Below are 20,733 nucleotides of genomic sequence, written 5' to 3' on the forward strand. Positions count from 1 at the left end.
AACACAGTGGGGGAAATCACCAGTCCCTGCACTTCCATGTTGTACATTAGCTTATTTAGCTGAGTCAAAGCAAGTATGATCAGAGAATGGGAGCACTGAAATAAGGAAGAGGCACTTACAACACTAAAGTTGATTTGACGTCAGTGCTAGAAGCAGGAATAAAATTCTTAATTTTCCTGTGGAAACTGGCTTGAAAAGCGGTACGAACATTATAAAGATTTTGAGAAATAGCTGTATATTAAGAAATACGTTTTCTTTTCTCTAGTGAAGAATAGGAGAAGTGAAACCTTTAGAAAAGGCTGGCATAGGAGACAAGCTGACTTAGGGACTGAATTATCTGTCTCTTACCTTGATACCTACATGATCCTTCTCTCTAGTAGCTGATCGGGTCAAAGTGATGCTAAGACGTGGCTTTTCCAATTCTGCCACATTTTTGTTTCTTTCTCTATGCTCCTACTCATATTTTTTTGTATTGTTTGCTAAAATATTCTGCCCTCTGTAAAGCGTTTCTCATTCACAACAGTTTTCATTTGTGTTAGTTAGCTATAGCAGTCTAAGTGAGACATACAGATCCCACTCTCCTGCTCTCACAAGCTTTATTTTTAAATATATATTTTTAATTCATCTGTTAATATATTGAAGACTAACAACAGCTTTAAGCTTTGTTTCTCTATTCTCCTTAATCAGAACCCAGATGCACTGGAGGAAAAGCTCGTATTTTAAATGAAATGTCAATTTGTAAAAGATGATTTTGTGAGTGAACAGAAGAAAATTACTGGACAGATAACTCAACTATCTGAAAGATAGGGCTGTTTCCTGTGACATCACCTTTGAATAGCTGACGTGCTACAAAATATGGCTGTGTGGGCACTTCCAGAGGAGCTACAATCCTTATGAATACCAGTAACACTACACAGCATGCAGGACACCCCTTAACTGCTGCTAGCCAGCTAAGACACAGGTGTCCATCCTAAACTATTTATCATGGATGTTCTTCTGTAATCACTAAAGATAGGAAACCACTACCAGCTGATACTTCTCCCATCCTGAAACAGGGTTCTAAGTCAGGTAAGATACAGAAGCATAGAATCATAGGATCATTAAGGTTGGAAAAGACCTCCAAGATCATCTGGTCCAACCATCCCTCTACCACCAATGTCACCCACGTCCCTAAGCACCACATCCAACCTTTCTTTGAACACCCTCAGGGGCAGTGACACCACCATCTCCTTGGCAATCTGTCCCAATGCCTGACTGCTCTTTCTGAGAAGAAATTTCCAACCTGAAATAAATCACACTTTGGTGAGATTTTCCTGATTATTTTGACTACAGAATAGTTTGAAAGACTGGATTGGACTGGCTATGCTCTTTTAGAATGCAAAGGTTAGGTGAGACCAATCCCACCAACAGAAGATGTTTCCCATTGATCTGAGGAAGTGGGTTGTTGCACCTTGTCCTACCTCCTTCTCCTTGTCTTATCTGCCTAGGAAGGCAGGTCATCTTTGTCTTGACCTAAAGATTCATGAAATGATGCTACCATAATTCTAGGCCTCAGTAAGTCCTCATCACACTAATATAGCTCATCTGATTTTTTTTCAGTTAGATTTTTTTTCTTCAGAGTTTATTATAAAGCCATAACTCAATGAAGAGTTATTTGCTTTGGACCCTTAAGAAGGAGAGCTTTAAAAATAATCTTCTCCCAGATTTTCATGCACAGGAGGCCACACGATTGAATGCTTTATTTGAATTAATATTATTGCAGTTTTTATTTGACCTTAATAAGCCTGCACATCTGCAGTATTTTTTTCCAGTATTTTCCTGGACAGGATTCCTTCTGAAAATCAATCCTCGCTTCCCCTCTGGCAGGTATATTCCTCCTCTCCAGTACTGACATTGGTGATGAGTTGTAGCTGTTAAAATGAAAATGACATAATTTAGGAAACATATTGAAAATATTCAGCATGGAGTCCAGGCAACAATAAGTAAGTAAGAAAGAAAGTTTATCACAGAATGAAAGAAGATGCAGCTTTGGTGCTGTTAGGAGGAGTGTAAATCTGAGAAGGAAATTTTTAGTGCACTCTAATATATGAGTTACCCTAGCAACATTTTCTTCAGCTTCAGAAATGTTTTGTCTCTGGTCCAAACTGTTAGCTTAATTGCTTTGGTTATCATTCAGTTTATTCTAAGGAACTTTTCAATGCACGGTAGCATGCCAAGAAAATGTAAACATCGTTCTGTACACTCATTATAATCACTATTACATTCTTCGTTATTGCTTAGGGTCATGATTTTAGACTCCCTCCTGAGCTTTACATGCACAACAAGAGTCTTCAAGGAGTTTGGGTAAAGTGCATCTCTACCCAGAGCTCCCTTAAACCTAGTACTCTCAATACCTATTGATAAGTCAGTGCAACTCCAGGCATCACATGAACAGTGCACAAGCCTCATCAGTGATATGCATTCATAAGCACTATGTCCAGGGCTATAAATTCCCCTGGACATTCCTGATAATACCAGGAAAACTACCATGGGGTATGAAATTATACCCTTTTTCTTTCTTTGCTGATATTTTTGCAAGGTTGCCGGTAATGAGAAACATTAATGCTCGCTCTTCTGAAAATAGAATATTAATGAATATTCCCTAAGTGACCTACAGGCATGATCCAAGCTGACACTGCAAAGATGAGAGAGCAGATTATCACCATGAAAGTAGGCACTGTACAGGAGGAGCTCTGTCCTTTTTGCATTTTCATGAAATACATCCTTATGACTGACATCTTATTGCTCCTTTTGGGCATTCAGTTAAGATCACAGTGTATAAAAGGCAGCTTTGGTCTTGTGTTTCATTGTGGTTGTTGGTGGTGGTGGTTTTGTTTTTTAATTTGAAATATGTCTCCTATGTATTGTACTTGTGATACAGAGTCTGTGGTTGAAAGCTGCCTTTCACAGTAAGAAAACTTTAGTCCCTGGCAGAGGTTGTTTCAGATACTCAGCTTCTCTTTATGTTTGTGTTCACTGCTATATTTTGGCTTTCTCTTATATGGGAGAAGTAAAATTTATTTTGATATTTAGCCATTACCTTTGTAACACTCATATGTAAAATAAGATTCCCCAGAAGCTTAGGGAACTGATGAGCATGGAAGGATCTCGAGAATATGGTAAAGATTTATGTTTTTAGGCTAAAGTTTCCAGTCCCTCTTCTCACCTATCCCATGCACTATTTTTTACAGCAAAGCTAGAGAATGCAGTACTGCTCAGATACATTGGTCTCCAGCAGCAACCCTTCTGCCCCTCAAGGTAAAAGTGCCAAGCATGCAGGACCTGGCATCAGCATGAGGGGTCAGGACCCCGAAATGGGCTGGAGGCCCAGGTGAGCCCAGCCTTGGTACCTTTGTACATCCTTACCCTGGGCACAGAGGTCTGCTCCTCCAAGTGCTGCTTCTTGGCTGCCTCCCTAGCAGGAGCAAGCTGCATGGCTCATGCACACCACAGCTCACTCCCACTCCTGCCTCCTGGTTCTGCTCCCTCTTTAATTCCCTTGTTGCACCTTTGCTAGCAGAAGCACGTGTAAAAGCTGCAGGTCTCTTTATGTACTGGAGTCAAACATTTACTTACAACCACTGTTCCAGCAATAACAATTAAATTAAACATGAAGGGAATATAGCTGCCTGGAAGATCTACAAGCTGGAGGTGTAAATCACACCACATAACTAATTTATGACTTTCTGCGCCTACAGCTGTACGCTGACATTTTTTAAGTGTAAGGGTGGCTGTGATTTCTAAGTGCTTTTGGCAATGGAAGAATAGGAAACTGACTGCATGTGCCTCTGTCCCTGCACCCAAAGCCATAAAGGAAGCAAGGCCAGGTTAGGTCAACAGCCAGACACAAGGGATATCACGTAAGTGATTCTGCTGGAGAAATCCAAAGAGGGGACTTGGATTTTTTTATTTATTTATTTTTTCCACAGAAATAATGAGCTTTCGATTTTGTGAAACATAAGGCAACAGCAAGGGCATTTCTGAAGAGAAATTGTCCAATTACATTTTTCAGTGAAAATGTACTTGAGTAAATTTTTTAAAAGGATAGCCTTAAACCACTGTATTATTAGACTTTGGAGGAAAAAAAAAAAAAAAAAAAAAAAAACAACAACTATATTTTCTCAGCCAGAGCATGTTCAAAATACAGATCTGTTTTTTCAGGTTGGATCTCATATGTCCTGCATATCTCTGTCTTGTGACTGAGATGCTTTCCCTCTATGTAGCGTGATACTATCTGTACATACTTTGGGAAATATATTGTTGGAATGAACTAAAGAAGTTACGGCTACCTACAAACAAAGAAGCAAAATATGCCAGAAAGTTAAGCAAGGACAAAAAGATAAATCAAAAGATGCAGGTAGTGAGGAAGAACTTTTCTAGTTGCAATTCCTAGTTCATAACTGCTTGTGTTTGGCAGACAGTCCGACTAGCTTAAGTTATTTGACATTTCTCTTGTAAGTGATAGGGGGGCAGAGCTGTTCTTCCTGATCTGAAGGAGCATGCCAGTCAAGCACAGTCAAACACTGCTGTCTACTGTGACGAAGGCAACGCTGTTTCAGGTCTGTGTTGTTTCTGGACCTGGATCTTCAAAATGGCATAAACTGTGGTTAAAACTGTATTTTTATTATTATTATTTTTTCTACCCTTGTTGTGGGTTTAATTATCTCGTACTTGACATTCTTGTCATTTTGGAAAACAAACAAAACCAAAACAAACAAGCAAAAACAACAAACAACAACAACAACAACAAAAACACTCTGTGTTTCAAATCACAGCCTGTTTATAAGATTCTGTTTTAAGCTGCCTTTGACTTAAAGGTGTACCATGTGCAGATTGTTAATGACAAGAGTGTCATGTGGCAGGACTGCATGTGCAATACTTGAGAAAGCATTCCCATTCTTGGTCACTTTGTTTTTCATGGGAATTACGTACTTGCCTTAGGAAGAGAAACCAACAACTCTTATTTTAGGATGTGAAAAATAAGTGTTTTAGAGAAGAGAAGAAAATCAATTGTAATTGAAAAAAGAGCAAACCTCCTGACTTGACTTCATCCCAAAATGTTAATATGTTCACGACTGAAAAAGAAGTGACCACACAAAACTGTGGTAACAAAATATTTTACTAAAATATTATACATTGAATATTTAGCTCAACATTCTCAGGTTCTATGCAAATAATGCAAACATTGTGTTTTATATAAACATTACACAGTATCTTGCACAAATCCGAGAAGAGCAACATCTCTGCCAGATCCATTATAGATGGTTAGCCCTTGTGTTCCACTCAGCTTTTATATAAGGCAAATGTTTGATTGCAAAAATCTATCCTGTATTCTCAAAATATCTTGGAAGGGTGATACCTCTTTAGTAATGCTGAATCAGACAAGGTATGTGACCAAATCCTTCATGGACATTTTTGAAAATCCTAACCTAAATTAAGAACAGGTTAGTTGATGGGTTCACAGAATCACAGAGTCACAGAATTTCTAGGTTGGAAGAGACCTCAAGATCATCGAGTCCAACCTCTGACCTAACACTAACAGTCCCCACTAAACCATATCCCTAAGCTCTACATCTAACCGTCTTTTAAAGACTTCCAGGGATGGTGACTCCACCACTTCCCTGGGCAGCCTGTTCCAATGCCTAACAACCCTTTCGGTAAAGAAGTTCTTCCTAACATCTAACCTAAAACTCCCCTGGCGCAACTTAAGCCTCGTCCTGTCACCAGGCATGTGGGAGAATAGACCAACCCCCACCTCACTACAGCCTCCTTTAAGGTATCTGTAGAGAGCAATAAGGTTGCCCCTGAGCCTCCTTAGGGTTAGGATTGTGAAAAGTATATTCATTTTTCTGTATTCAAAAACCAATCTTGCATTGGAAGAAATACATTATGCTGAAGTGCACTTAACCAGCTGTAAGACGCTATAAACTCTGTTGATTTCTACATGCCTTATTACTAAATGAGAAGCACTTAAGTAACTTTTCAGATAAACTTTCCAAAGCTATTCATAAAAAAAATATGATTTAATGATCTACTGACCCAAGCAGCATAAAAATGTTAGGATAATGCACATAAGCTTCCAAGAATTTGTCTACGTTCTTTTATTAGCCTATAAAAAAAATAGAAAGATAAGTGTATGCACACTGCAGTATTTTGTTTACCATCCTAGTTACATTTCCAACCTTTTTCTGGTCATCTATCATAGGAAAATATATATATTTTGGCAAAAGGCCACTGAACAGTTTTGATTGTGTTAAAAGTTATGATATGTGGCTGAAGCAGCAAAAACTCATTTTATTTAGCTGATACATGAAAACTGACTATCTTTGTGGCTTTGTTTCAGTAAATAAATTTGCCTTACATGCAATCAGCTACTTCTCTTAAATCACCTTTTACAGCAGTATCTTATATTTTGAATAATTATTCATTTACTATGTTCTGATTTAAAGTAGCCTATTGAACTTTATGAGATTTATGGAATCACTATTGAGCTTTACAAAATCACTTTCTAATTTATGTGAGCATACAGAAAATCATAGGCTAAGGAAAATAATGTGCAGCAACCTAAAGCATTCACTTGGGAAGCTAATTTCTAAAAAGGAGAGGAACAAACTACCTGAATTTGTAACATTTCAGCCTGTATTCATTTGCTTCTTATTGGAGATTTAGTGTTGGTAGGCCAAATGTTTCAGTGAGGCAGGACATTAAATGCTTAACAGCATATATTCAGTGGGGACAAAATGTTTCAAATACAGCAATAAGTAGGCATCCTGCACAGGTTGCTAGAAATTTCAAGTATGCTCCTAGGAAGCAGCATCCAGAATGTGATAGTTTCTTAAAACAGGCCTGAGGACCTTATTTGCTACAGTACAGTACCTTATTAGTACAGTAGCTATGAATTTAGCCCAAAAATATAGGGTTAGCATCTACAAATGTGATTAACATAGACTAGAATCATCTTCCCTGATTCAGCTAAGCAGGAACACTTCTAACTAAAATTAAACCCGTAGTCTCTAAGGCTAGCTGAACCTATCTGTCAAGGGTAACATTTCCGTGATGGTACAAGGCCACAAACAGCTAGGGTAAGCCATATTTTAATACTGTTCAAGAACAGTCATCCTTCAGTAAACAACACAAAATGTCTCCAGAAAGGAGACTTTACCCGTGGCCACCAACTCAGCGAGACAAGACCAGTAGCGGCACTGTCCCAGGAGCCAGGTGCCACTATACTTCTTGGATCTCAACACCTAGTGGAGGTGAAAAAGTAAACTCATCTGTATGTAAACAAAGGGCTGTTCTGCCCACACACATTGATCGGACTGGTCCTGCCTTCTGGGGTAAGGCTGGTGCCAGGCACAGAGGTGGAAGTGAAGCACATGTCATGGTGTGTAAGGGGAGGAGAGACCCACAAGGGACTGAAGGATTATTTCTCTGAGTACCAGAAGAAGCCAGTGTGAGCACCAGGCTTCACTGTGCTGTCCCAGCTTACAGCCCCTCCTGCCCCACAGGAGTGGGAGCTAGGAGAGGCCAGAAAACTTTCCTTTATGATCAGTATTTTTCCATAAGTTAAAATAATAGAGTCACAGAATCACAGGTTTGGGCTGGAAAGGACCTTAAAGATCATCCAGTTCCACCCCCCTTCCATGGGCAGGGACACCTCCCACCAGACCAGGTTGCCCAAAGCCCTGTCTACCCTGGCCTTGAACACCTCCAGGGATGAGGCATCCACAGCTTCTCTGGGCAGGTTGTGCCAGTGCCTCAAGACCCTCATAGCGAAGAATTTTCCCCTTATATCTAATCTAAATCTCCCCGCTTTTAGTTTAAAGCCATTGTCTCATCCTGTCACTGCACTCCCTGACACAGAGTCCCTCCCAAGCTGTCCTGTAGACCCCCTTTAGGTACTGGAAGGCTGCTGTAAGGCCTCCTCTTCTCCAGGCTGAACAACCCCAACTCCCTCAGCCTGTCTTCACAGGAGAGGTGCTCCAGGCCTCTGTTCATCCTCATGGCCCTCCACTGGACCCACTCCAACAGGCCCATGTCCTTGTGCTGGGGACCCCTAATCTGAATGCAGTAATTCAAGCAGTACAATTGCCAGCTTGCACCTTGGGTACAATGACAATAAGTGGCAAAAAGACTTTTCTGATGTTTACATGGAAAGAATAGAGATTTAAATGCTGTTGCCAGGCTTGTCCAGTCTGACCCTTTGCACATACTGAAGGCAGCAGCACAAGTAGATGTGCTACAGCAGAGCTTTGAGTCCAAGGCCAAATACACCTGCAAATTTGGTATGGGAGGCAGGGAGATGCCATTCAGCCTGGAGCTGGGCTCCTCACTCGCCAGCACAGAGTATGTGCTAGGGGAAGGCAAACACCTCCTTTGCCACCCACCCAACCACCTGGTTAGCCATGTCCCTGTAAACACCATATGCGTGGCTATTTTCTGAATGGGAAACTTAAAATAGAGATTATTCTTCTACACAAAAAAAAAAAAAAAAAAAGTCTTTCCTGTATTTTTTCATCATAATCTGTAGACTCAGGTAACTTTACATCAGAAGAAAATGAATAATATAATGTATATTCTATTCTCTACCTTATATTCTCTATATAAATATAATTCTCTTATTAAATACTTTTCAGGATGGGACATATTTCTGCTGAAAAATATTTAACCTGTTCTTCAAGCACAAGCAAGTGAAAAAGGACAGTTGGACAATGGTCACTAACATGAATAAAAAGAATGGAAAAAATACAAATAAATAAAACTAAAGTAATAAAAGTATTCTATATTAGAATTTATGTATTTGAAAGAGTGTCATAGAAAACCTTGAAAGACCAGAATACCTACGCCACTCCTTGCTCTCTTCATCTCTGGATCTTCCTTGTGAGCCCCTCAAAAAAGACTCAGCAAGGCTCTCAGTTCTTGCTTCTTCACTCATCTTAAATACCAAGTTAGACACCTACCTTTATTTGCACAATCCTTGCCCTGACTGGAAGCATGGGTGGTGTTCACCTGCCCACCATGTTGCTCCCAAGAAGGCCAAATGTGGCCAGGAGCAGCCGCCAAGTGCATTTCCCATCTCTCCTGGCTTTCACCGTGAGGAAGCCAAAAGGCTTGGGCTGGAAGGAGAGCCCAGCACTGCCCGGCTGGGCCAGGGTAATGTGGGGATTGGGACCATGGTGTGTTTTGTGGAGCACAGCCTCACTGCTCTGTAGGGAGGGTTTTGCTCTGCCAGCCCCTGGGCCATGTCTGACCCTGCTTCCCCTCACCAGTCCTAATTCTGACCCCACCTGTCATTGCTATGGCCCACCATTGATCTCACAAACAAACTCACAACCATTATGATCTGGACTCTTGGTTGGGCCTGGCGGTTCTGCTCCTTCACATGTCTGTGTAGGGCTGGACCCTGCCAGCCATGGCAGGGATCTGCTCAGATCCCAGCTCGCTTCTCATAGGGAGCAGCCCCACTCTTGCTGCTCTCTGGAAAATATATTTCATGCACTCCCCAGGCATTCGATCTTTCTTTGCTGGTAAAACTGACCTTTTCTTTGTGTGGATCAAATGAAATAGTACTGAATAACTCATGAATTTATGAACTCCTGCCTCCCTGCCCAAATGTGTTTTTCGCTGCATCTGCTGTAAGGACTCAATTCCTTATCTATGAAACTTACAGACATCCTAGTGATTTCCTGAGTCTTTAGCTGGTAATAAAATAAGAAATGAGCTTCCTAGCCTGAATGTTTACCTGGCCATATTTTCCTACTAGGTCTTGTTTATAAAAGAAAAATCCTACTGTCTTTTCCACCATACACACCCAGTTCCTCACAGGGAAAACATCTAACTCAGATGTATTATTTAGTTCACTTTAAGGAATCTAGTTTAGCCTTGATAAACCATTTACAGTAGCTTTCAATCAAAGTGAGGCATAAATGTAAACGGCGTCTCCTGGGTCTATTGCAATAGAGAGACCTGGACAGTCTGCACAGACACTCCTCCTGGACACCTGGGAGAGTCCAGTGAAGGGTCACCAAAATGGTGAAGGGGCAGGAGCACCTTTCCTGTGAGGAGAGGCTGAGAGAGCTGGGGCTGTTCAGCCTGGAGAAGGGAAGGCTCAGGGGGATCTCATAAATGTCCATAAATACCTGAAGGGAGAGTGCAAAGAGGACAGAGACAGGCCCTTTTCAGTGGTGCCCAGCGCCAGGACAAGAGGCAGCGGGCACAAAGTGGAGCCCAGGAGGCTCCCTCTGAGCAGCAGGCAGCACTTGTGTGCTGTGCCGGTGAGGAGCCCTGGCACAGGCTGCCCAGAGAGCTGTGGGGGCTCCTCCTTGGAGTTACTCAAAACCCAAGTGGTCCTGGGCAACTGGCACTAGGTGGCCCTGTTTGAGCAGATGACTTTCAGAGGACCTTTTCAACCTCAACCGGTCTGTGATTCTGTGATATAGATCCGTCTCTACCATATGATCATTTCAAATGGGTTGCATACACAGGGAAACAAATGCACATTTCATGTCACCTGTTTCATGTGTAGTCTTGCATGTTCACAAGGTGGTCTGCAATACCTAGGGTTATTCCAGGAGTGCTGCATGGGAAAATTCTTCCATCTCTGAAAAAAAATAAATATATATGTGTAGACTGAAGGAAGTATCCATGCCACTATGCAGTTTTGCCTTTGCAGAGCTCACTGCAAAGGCACAACTGCATAGCTGTGGTTCCCTATGCCAGGATGGGAATGCCCTGACAGCAGCAATCACATTTTCTTAAATGCCTGCACAGACGAGTGCAAATGCAGTAATCTATCAAGGGAGACAGAGAAGGTAGTGCAGTTTTTTTTCTCTGAATGAAGGAACCTTGATTATTAGTTTTTTTGAGGTTTTTGTTTTTTCTTTTCTTTTGTTTGTTTGTTTGTTTGTTTGTTTGTTTTCACCATAGATTTGTTCCCAGTCCTGTAGCAGCAAGATTTGGAGAGTTGATCCGTGGAGAGGATAGTTTTGTGTGCCTGCATCTCTTAGAAAAATAAAAAATAATTGCTTATGTAGAGAAGGGATGGAAAGATACGGGAGTGAATAGAAGAGAAAGAGGTTACAGTGTTCTGAGGCAGAAATGGAGATTAAAATAATCGTGAAAATTGTCTTTAACATGATGGGTCTAGAATTAACTGGGAGTTTTGCTGGAGTCAAGACCAGCCCTGTAAATTCAGAGCATTTCAGCTTGTTAATTCAATCAGGGAATGTGCTAGAGCACTCCTCCGTGTTCTTCTGTCACTAAGTGATTCCAATAGCTCAGCTGTTCAGATGGTTTTACTTCATGGCACATCACAATTTTCTTAAAGCGAGAAACAGAGAATGTAATCTTTTCTGGAAAAAATGTCTGCTCTGAATGAAGCTCTTCCAGCTGAATGTTTAATTTGGCAAGGCACAGTCCTATGAATACATCCTCCAGTTTGATGAACGAAGTGCTCTCTGAAACATTATAGATCTGACTAGCAACATCAGTGGATAAAACATAGCCAGTTCCTGAACAAAACGGTGGGTAGGTCGTTCCTGGATATTCTTCTATGCTCACGTACCACTTACTCTCTCTCTTCCTTATGGGGTACTCGTGCAGTTTTAAAAAGCCTGTGAAGAATCCTGTGGTCCTATTTTTCCTTAGAAGCAGCTCGGTGAGGTAAAAAACATTGACAAACACATCTGTGTCGGTTTTCATCACAAAGCTGGACTGGTTACAAAACTTGTGAATCCACTCAACTCCCATCATGGTCTTCAAAGTCAGGTTGTAGTATGTGTCTATAAAGTCCTTTTGAATAATGTCTTTGTATTTTTGGCTTTCAGCAGCGATGTCAGCCTGCTGTGTGAGATTCACAGTGGTTCCCAAGAGGAAATACGTCACAAGGCGTTTGCTGGCCACCATTCTCTCCTTCCCCCAGGTTTGCCGGATGGCCATCCTGGCACTGATGTTCTGGTATGAAGATGTCACAAGGAGGACGAGAAAAGGTGGGTTCTTATGGCAATCTATATCTGGGAGCTGCAAGAAGTTTCCTTGGAATCTCCCAGAAGTCTTTTTAGGTAGTAAGTAATTCTGTTTTTTTTCACAGAATATACAGAGTTTGTTCAAATTCATGTACGAAAAACAGAAGCTGACACAGCTAACCCCTACAAGGAAAACAAGAATCTTGAGTTTTCTGAAATCCATCTGAAAGAAAGAAGAAGGAATGGCATATTAAAAAATATCCAGTTCCTTTCAGAGTTGTATACAAAACCCCCTGCATAGGGATTTAAAGCCAGGTCATTTCTAATTAAAAGCTACCTTCATCAGCGCACTCACTCACACACTTTTTCTCTGAGGATCATTCCTACAAGGCATTCTGCTGGCAATCAAATTCACACTCGTGCTTCTCTGAACCTCCCCCCAAGCCCGTATATCCTCACAAACCCACACAAGAGGGCTCACCGACACCAGGCCACCCTGACCAACACTTCAGACCTGTCTCACAAGCTAGAGAGTGGAGAAGAGGTAGATATGTGCTCATGCCAGATGAGAGAGAATAACAGTAACAGTTGTTTGGGTTTTTTTAAATACCATATTTATCCATTTGTTGGAAAAATGTCTGGATGTTGAAGCCAGCAAGCCCTGTCCCATTAGCAGACCTAACCAGGCTCCTCCAATCTTCATCTTCTTCGCATCCTGTGGGGCTCTTGCACCAACCCAGAGACTGCTCCTGGTCTTGCAGCTGGAAAGGCCATGAGCTGTTTATTTGACATTGGGCCAGCTGTTTGGGAAACCAACAAACAAAACAGAACAAAACAGTGGGTCAGATTGCTGGGGTTTTTCCCCTTTTGCAGAATTCAGGTGACTCAGTAGGGCATGCTGAGGGGAAAAGGGGGTAGTGTGTACGCCCCTATGCTTTTAGGTGAAAGAGGTCCCATCAACAACAACACTAATTTGGTCATCCTTGTAACAGATCAATGTGCTGCGTAACTGGTTACAAACCTAGTACAAATCCTAAGAGAAACAAAAACAATGGAAGTAAAGCAAAAAAGGCCACAGTGCCAAAAGGGATTACATATCTCCATAAATTAACCTGTTGAGGAGTCTGATGCCTGAGCTCCACAGTCCCTGACCCCACCAGCTCCTGTTTCAGAACACCAGGAATTCTCACTGGGGGGAAAAGCTTTCCCTTCCTCTTCCCCCCCTCCCTCCCCCCCCCCCACTACCTAACAATGCATTTGATCTGGCCTTACATCCAAAAACACACACAAAAATGAGCTGACAAGCCTCAGAGATGCAGATTTCAGGGAAACTTGATCTCTGCCTTCTGAGGAGGACAGTTCTGCCTGGACTCCCCCAAGCCACTCTAGTGCCCTCAAATTGCTCAAATCCAGACACAGCTTATTCCCTTTCCATGCAATGAACAGGTTTTGCATTACAGGCATAAATATATTTTAAAGTCCAGACAGGTGTGCCTAAGACAAAGTCCAGCTCACCTTACCTGTAAGAATAGTCCCATTAATTTTGAAAGGTATCCACAAAAGCATGAAATGAGCGGAACTGGAGTCCTGGATCCTGATACCCCTCCCATAGTGAAATGTATTTCTGTAATGATTCACTAATCATTTTTGAAAATGCAAACAAATTTCACATCTCTTCTACCACTTGTATTGAAAATGTTGTCTTTAAATTGAATATTCCTCAAATCTGTTGTTGTGGGTTTTTTTCATGTATATATAGCTTACTTGGGACTAAATCAAAAGTTGTTTTAACTAAATGTACATGTAAAATTGTGTGAGATTGTAGATAGAAGGAAATGCATATATATGCATATATATGTTTGTATATATGTATATATACATATGCATGTGTGTGTATATGTGTATATATATACGTTATATGTATATATAATGATGTTCTGAGAAAGCCAACAGAACTGCAGAAGGGGTCTACTCCTGTCAGCGCCTCTCATGAGGCTGTTCAAGGGTCTGCCATTGCTCTGTAGCAGGACTTTCAGGACATATGCAAACAGAAGCCCTTCAGATAAGCCCTTCCTTTAGTGGAAGCCCATTAAAACGTCTTCATAAATACTCAAGAGCAAGCAACCATAACACACCATGCTCACTTTACCTGATCTCAGCAGAATCAGACAGATGATGGCTTGACTGCAGCTACCTCTCACATCTCTTCTGGGTTTGGTCACTGGTAACACATCTGCAAAAAAAAAAAAAAAAAAAAAGCAAAAAGCTCCTGGGGTGGGTGACTGGCAGAGCAGTCCCCAGCACACATCCTGGCAGGTATCCTGGCAAGTATCCATCCTCCTTTTCAGTCTGCAGATGAAGAAGCATGCTGTCCATAGATGTGTGGGCTATGCAAATGCTTGCATATTTATGTTGATTTTAAAAGGTAGTTGTAAACTTTGAAAGTTAGACGTAATGCAAACATGCAGTATTAGCAGGTCCCTGCCTACTGCCAGTCAGGCAATGGCCTCTGATAAAAAATATTGACTTCCTGGAGCAAAGTCTCTTCTGACAGCTGGAAAATGATGGCTTTTTTCATAGGGTTAATCACCAAAACAAATACAGGCTTATGAACTAGGAATTGTAAACTTTTTTTTTTTTTCCAACGGAAATTTCTGCGTCGTCCCTCAGACATATAAACAGCACATCAGGCATTCACAGTCTGGGGTCTCGCCTTTTGCTGCCTCCCCACCCGTCTGCATCCCATGCTGAGCCCTGGTCTGGGCACTCACCCTAGCTGCAGCAATGTGCCACTGCCACCAGCCCTGCAGACCCCCACAAGCCCCACACAGGGTACTTCTTCTCTCCTTCCCTCTTGCAGAGGTAGGAAGATTCAAGGGACCATGTAAAATGAGTTATCAGGGAACTAAATCCCGCTGGCACTGGCTCCTGAGCCCCCAGCTCACCCTCATCCTACCTGTAAACAGCAGGGTTAGCTTAATGGGTGAAGCAGATGCTATGTCTCCCTCATTTCCTGGGAAAAATGCTATTATATGAAGGATGGGTGGAGAACAATGGCTTCTGTCATGTTTAAACAGCACAATATGGGTACAAGTGCATTTAGCAATCATCCAGCCTAAAGCACATTGTTCTACAGCATGGGTTAGGTATGACAAGACACGTGGTTGCTAAATTAAATTTGACTTCCGCTGTATTTTTTCTCCTTTGTCTGCATCTGACAAATAATACAGCCTGTGATTCAAGATTTCCAGCCTGTGAGCAGCTATCTTTATGGAAGACTCCTGGAAATGTTAGTTTGAAGTGAACAATAAGTCTACAGAAGATGGTCTAGAAAACAATGGAGACTTATTAGCAATCAGTCTCTTTTCCATAGGTTATTTTGAAGAGCACCCTAGCATCAAAACAAATCTTTTAGGCTTTATAGAAAATCCTTTTGCATTAAGGTCTATTTGAGGTTTCTCTCTGATCTGAGTCAGAAATCGCAGTTTGTAATTATCTCAAGGCTTTTTCCATCTCCTATTGTTGCAACTGCAAAATATTTTTATGTAGCGTGTTGCTAAAAAATTACCTGCTTTGTGTCCTAGAGAGGGGTTTGTTCACCCAGCCTGGCAGGGTGTGTTACATCTCTGGGTGGATCCAGCCAGGTTTGTGCTAAAGCCTGGGACCAGAGCTACGGCAGCCTGCAACTGGGCACTGTCCTGGCACACACCTAAAACAAGCAAAGGAAGGAAAGGAGAAGGTAGCACGGGTCTGCGATCCCAGGCAGCTGAGATCTGCCTTTCATGCAGATGAACTCATTAGGTATTGGGGGAATTTGCAGCTGGGCTTGGGAAGGTCCCCAGGGGCCTGAAGTGGCAGCTCTTTGCTGGAGAACCAGGAGCCACTTCCAGCCTGAGCCTCAGAGTGATCTGGAAAGCAGCAAAACAGCAACTTGGAACTCATTGGCACTCACCAAGATAAAACCTCCCTGAATTTCATTTCTCTCAGCAGAGAAGGAAAAAGGGGAAGATGCATCTTTGCTGTCCCAGGAGGTTTCCCAAGCATGATGGAAGTTTGCCATGCTGAGCAAATTTGCTAGGGTGTCTGCTACAACACTGACCCTTAATAAATTCCTTCATGTTGTGCCATGAATGGGCCACGTTAACTCATTTGACTGAGCCTAGTTATTCCATCAAAATTAATCCGTCACCCCCTTTAGGTCTGTTAATGAGTATAATTATCTAAACAGCACCAGGAGATCAGGGCTACGTGCCATATGGGTCAGGGAAAGCAATCCGGCCAGTGGCAGAGAAGGTAAGTAGGTCTAGAGTCCCCATGAGAAAAAGATTCAAAATACCAATTTAAAGAACTAAAGGTTGCTAAATTTTTCTGGGGCAAAGCTGCTGCTCTCACACTACTGAGTGCAGTGGGTGATCACTGTTGGCTTTGCATTGAGGTTGCAGGCCATGGCCATGAAGGACACAAAGCACAAGACAACCCAAGCCCTTTTGACCATCAGCAGGAGTCACCACCTTGCACAAGAGAGAAGCACGTGGCTGCTGCAAGGCAGACCCTTGAAAAAAAAGCTTGGCTGTCATTGAAACATGAAAACGGAAGTAAGAACCTCGGGCACAGCTAAAGCTAGCAGAGGAATGCCAATTTGCCTTTCCTGATAAGCAAAAGTAATGTGTGTCCTGGTGTAAGCACTACTAATACCTGCTAACTTTTGATTTTCGCTGGAACAAAGCCTTTAAATTGCTTTTTCAGAAGCTCAGCAGGACACAGAGAGGGATTAAATGCGCATAGATAATTAGAAAATGTCAAGTACAGCAGGAAACATTTATTTTTTTCCTAAACACAAGCATTTCAGAAGAGCGGGGGCCAGCTCTAAGCTCCCAAAGTTGAGGTCCCTGGCAAGGCAGTGGGCTCAGCAGTGGCTGGACCAACATTTCAAGGGGAGGAAAAATTCCTTTGATGGGCAGCTGGGTTCCCTCATTAGGCCAAGCTCAGAAGCTAGGGCCAGCCAATCCATCTGACCCATATCCGAAATAAAGCAATGCCTGGGGACACACAACTCTGCCTTGCCTCCTTGAAGCACGGGCTGACCCCTGCTCAAGAAAGTCCTTGGTGCCCACATCCCATGGGGCCACCACCCATGGTGGCTGATCCAGGCCATGGTGCCACCTCCAACTCAAGGCAGGTAGCAGCTGAGGCACTGTGGCTAAATGTCTCCTCTGTGATGCTTTAAAACATCTCTTTTCACTTCAGAAGGAACTACGCATGGCAACATACATTAACATCCTCACCCACACTGAAAGTCAAGATTGGCTGGCAAGGAGGATAGAAAACCAAAAAGGGTAAAGGACAGGGGAAAAACATATTTTGGCCTTTCTGTCAGATCACAGGAAGCCTTTTTCTCCCTGCTACTTGTCACCAACCTTCAATATCAGAATTTTCTCCCCTCGTCAGTCCATCAGCAAATCTATGCAAGACGTTGTTCTTGTGCTTCATACAAGACAGTTTCTGTCACTGAAGCACGGAGTTGCTAGGCATTTTATTTACAGCCAAATCCTGATGTTGTTTGTTTGTTTGTTTTGTTTTGTTTTTGTTTTTCTCTTTGTTTTCACAAATAATATTATTTTATTCCACCAGTAGTGCCCATAATGGGATTGCCACCAAGATAGAAGCCACGTGAACAAGACTTGTGGACTCTGGTCCCTCACAAGGGGACCAGAGTCCTATTTATTTTTCCTATTATTTTTAAATGGAAAAACGTTTAAAGAAGACATTGGCTCTTCCATGTGGAGCAGGTGGCACTGAAGGTTAAATAGCCTGAGAGGAAAGTGGAAGGAGAGAGCCAGGCAGCCAAAAACCCTTTCTGTGCTGCAGGATCACACGTCAACCCAGGGTGCTTGTGGCACCAGTCCTACAGAGAGTTACAGACATCCCTAACCTTGCCTATCCAAAGAGTCCTCCTGTGCTGCAAGTGAGCAGCTACATGACGGATGGAGAAGGAGCGTTATTGTCACCAATCTGCAAATCCTACTGTGCTGCCTGGCTTGTTCTCCGTCATCATGCTGCTAATGCACATTTGGCCTATTGACCCTGTAATTGTACCAGCAAATTGAATTGCCTTCGTAGAAGATTGTGCTTGTTTTATTTACCACTTCGGATCTTACAAGGAATAAAAAAACCATTTTTTTTCTTTAAAAAATGAAGAATAGAAACAAGTCCAGCTATGAAAAATTAAGTAGTTCTAGGGTAAAAAAACAGATTCAAGAGATGTGTTAAATTCTAAAATAATACTCATCCCTAGGAAATTCTATGCATATAGGATCTGCATTCAGATATATGCATACAACGTAATTTTTAAGCATCATGATCAACACAGCCTAAACACTGTTACAGTTGTAATATGTAGAAAAACTTTTTTTATAATAATAAAAGAAAGAACATGACCAAAAAATAAAGGAAGAAAGAAAAAAAAAAAAAAAGAGAGAGACTTATAAAACTTTTTAAAATTCAGTAATGGAGGAAAAGCCTCTGAAGGTTTCACCTGCTTGCCCTAGATCTCCTAAGGCTGTGCTATAGCACAGACAGTTTTAGAATAGCTGCCTGACCTGCTGCAGCTCCTTCTCTCTTCTTACCTCTTCAGAGAGCAGTTTATGCCAATTCCTTCTCTGAATGATGTTTCCCATAGTACCCAAGGTAATATACTAGAGGTGGACTACAGCGCCGGTGGGCAAAGGAGCGAGCACAGCCTTAGCATGGCAACTCTCTCAGGTGCATCATCTAGGCACACAAACATTTTGCCACATAATATCCACATGCAAGAGAGGCATGAGGAGAGAACAAAAGTTCATGACTCCCATCCACCAGACACAGTCTTCCCAGTTCAGACACAGCAGCACCACCTGTGCAGATTTCCATTCCTAAAATGGTCCAGGCCAGAGGTGCACACCTCAGCACCCAGGTGGCCAATGCCTACAGGAGAGCAAAGACTGCGAGCATGTTTTCACAGAGCTTTGGACCTTCTGCACCAGAGGCTGCATCTTTCTCCTTATTAAAAAATTCACCATGAGCTCTTGATGCAGCCATGACCATGTACTCGTAATGCTCATTTGGAAAAGTCAAAAGGCATCCTCAGACCAAAACACAGCACTGCTCTCAAAACCAGCAAAAAGTTTGGCAGGAGGTGGAGCTGCTCCCATAACACCACAGGAAAGAAATTCTGCATCAGAAGAGTCAAAAAGAAATACACTTCCAGGGAACTTAGCCAAGCAGGAAAACTAACTTCTGTTTTAAAATATCATTTTGCTTTTCCAAGCTTCCTACAAAATCCTCTTGATGACATCCTGGCTCTGAAAAAAAGCCCACCAAAATACCCATTTGTTTAGTTAATGGGGCCAGAGTCCTTTCTCAGGAGGCAGGGGGACAGCAGGGCAGCAGAGGCTGTGACAGGAGCTCCCTGTGCAAAGCTCAGGCTGTCAGAGCAGGGACAGCCACTGCAGTCCAGCACCCAGAGCTGTCACTTTTTCTCATTTTTAGGAGCATATTGGGATGGTTTTACTGAATACGGGCGATCAATGGAGAGCTGGCAGGCAACCATCAGAGAGGCGTCCTGCCTCGCGGGTGGAGAAGACGGCGGTGGCTCTGGGCGCAGCCTCCTCGCCCTCACAGACGGACCTTTACCCTTCTTGGTAGTCCTTTCCTCCAAAAGTTTGGTCTGAAAACTTTCTGTCTCCATCCTCCCTTCACACCCTCTGTGCCACATGTCTCTTTCTGGATTTCTCTTCAATGCCAATGCACTCTCTTCCCTTTTTATTATTACCTTATGAATCAATGGGCATAATACAATTACTGTTTTCACTTGCTACATACCAAACTTCTGATTGTGCCAAAGGTTAGTGGCTGTCCACAGCTGGATGCACCAAAACAGCCTTCCCTACCATGAGCCAACATTGTTTCATTGTGCTGAACAGGAGTAAGGTTCAACTCACAGCCACCATCTTGCTTTCATAATGAAATAAATCAATGACAACAATTCTTCCTTCAGCTCTTGATTTCAGTGCTGTGACTCCAAAAGCCTGGTTCACTGATCTGTGGGAGCACTGTGCTTCACAAATTATACATATGAGTTTGTGTCCCCCAAAACTGATTAAGTATTGCACCTGCATTTACAAGTAGTGCTACAAGTTGGATTTTTCATCTGAATGAAACTGACAAACCTGAAAATGATATTTGAGACAGGATGAGGGTCTTGCTCTTCTCCCTCAGAAGCAATCTCAAGATATGTGAAGGAAGAAGGAAGAACAATGCAGGGAAGAAATAGCTATGCACACCGTACAGAAAATGTCTGGACCAAGAAAAAATACCAATGAAGACATTGTAACTCAAATCTTTTACAAACAGGGTGCTTCTCAGCCCAGCCAGTGCCACTGTAGAATGAGGACTTTGCAGGATGTTACCCTTTAGATGTGTTTTTATTTTCTATTTATTTCTATTTCTATTTTTCTATTTTTTCTATTTTTATTTTTCTATTTATTTTATTTTCTATTCTATTTCTATTCTATTTTCTATTTTTTCTATTTTATTTTTCTATTTATTTCTATTTTAATCCGGGGCAGCACTTGCACGGAGTAGGTGAGCCCTTCTCTGCCCTTTCCTTCCATCCTGTTTCTTGGCACCATTTCTTTATCAGTGTTTGAAGATTAATTTTTCCCCTACCAATACAACCGTTTACCTAAGTCTT

The 20,733-nt window shown here is 42.2% G+C and overlaps 1 protein-coding gene across 5 annotated transcripts in view; it reads right to left on the minus strand.

The window, feature by feature from the left end:
• Positions 1-1,851: 1,851 nt before the first annotated feature.
• B3GALT5 (beta-1,3-galactosyltransferase 5) overlaps positions 1,852-20,733 on the minus strand; it is a 31,557-nt gene continuing 12,675 nt past the window's right edge. For 3 of the 5 annotated variants that reach the window (XM_082751726.1, XM_082751725.1, XM_082751723.1), the window contains exons 2-4: positions 14,152-14,235; positions 12,613-12,802; positions 4,089-12,225 (exon numbers count right to left, since the gene is read on the minus strand). In XM_082751726.1, the coding sequence (XP_082607852.1) occupies positions 11,269-12,225; positions 12,613-12,705 (1,050 nt within the window). In that variant the 5' untranslated portion in view covers positions 12,706-12,802; positions 14,152-14,235 and the 3' untranslated portion in view covers positions 4,089-11,268. Of the gene's footprint in view, positions 1,911-4,088; positions 12,226-12,612; positions 12,803-14,151; positions 14,236-15,570; positions 15,712-20,733 lie in introns of those variants that run through there. The other 2 variants (XR_014316758.1, XM_082751724.1) reach the window with 2 other exon arrangements.

The sequence above is a fragment of the Aythya marila genome (genome assembly GCF_965140915.1).
Source record: "Aythya marila genome assembly, chromosome: 1".
NCBI lineage: Eukaryota > Metazoa > Chordata > Aves > Anseriformes > Anatidae > Aythya > Aythya marila.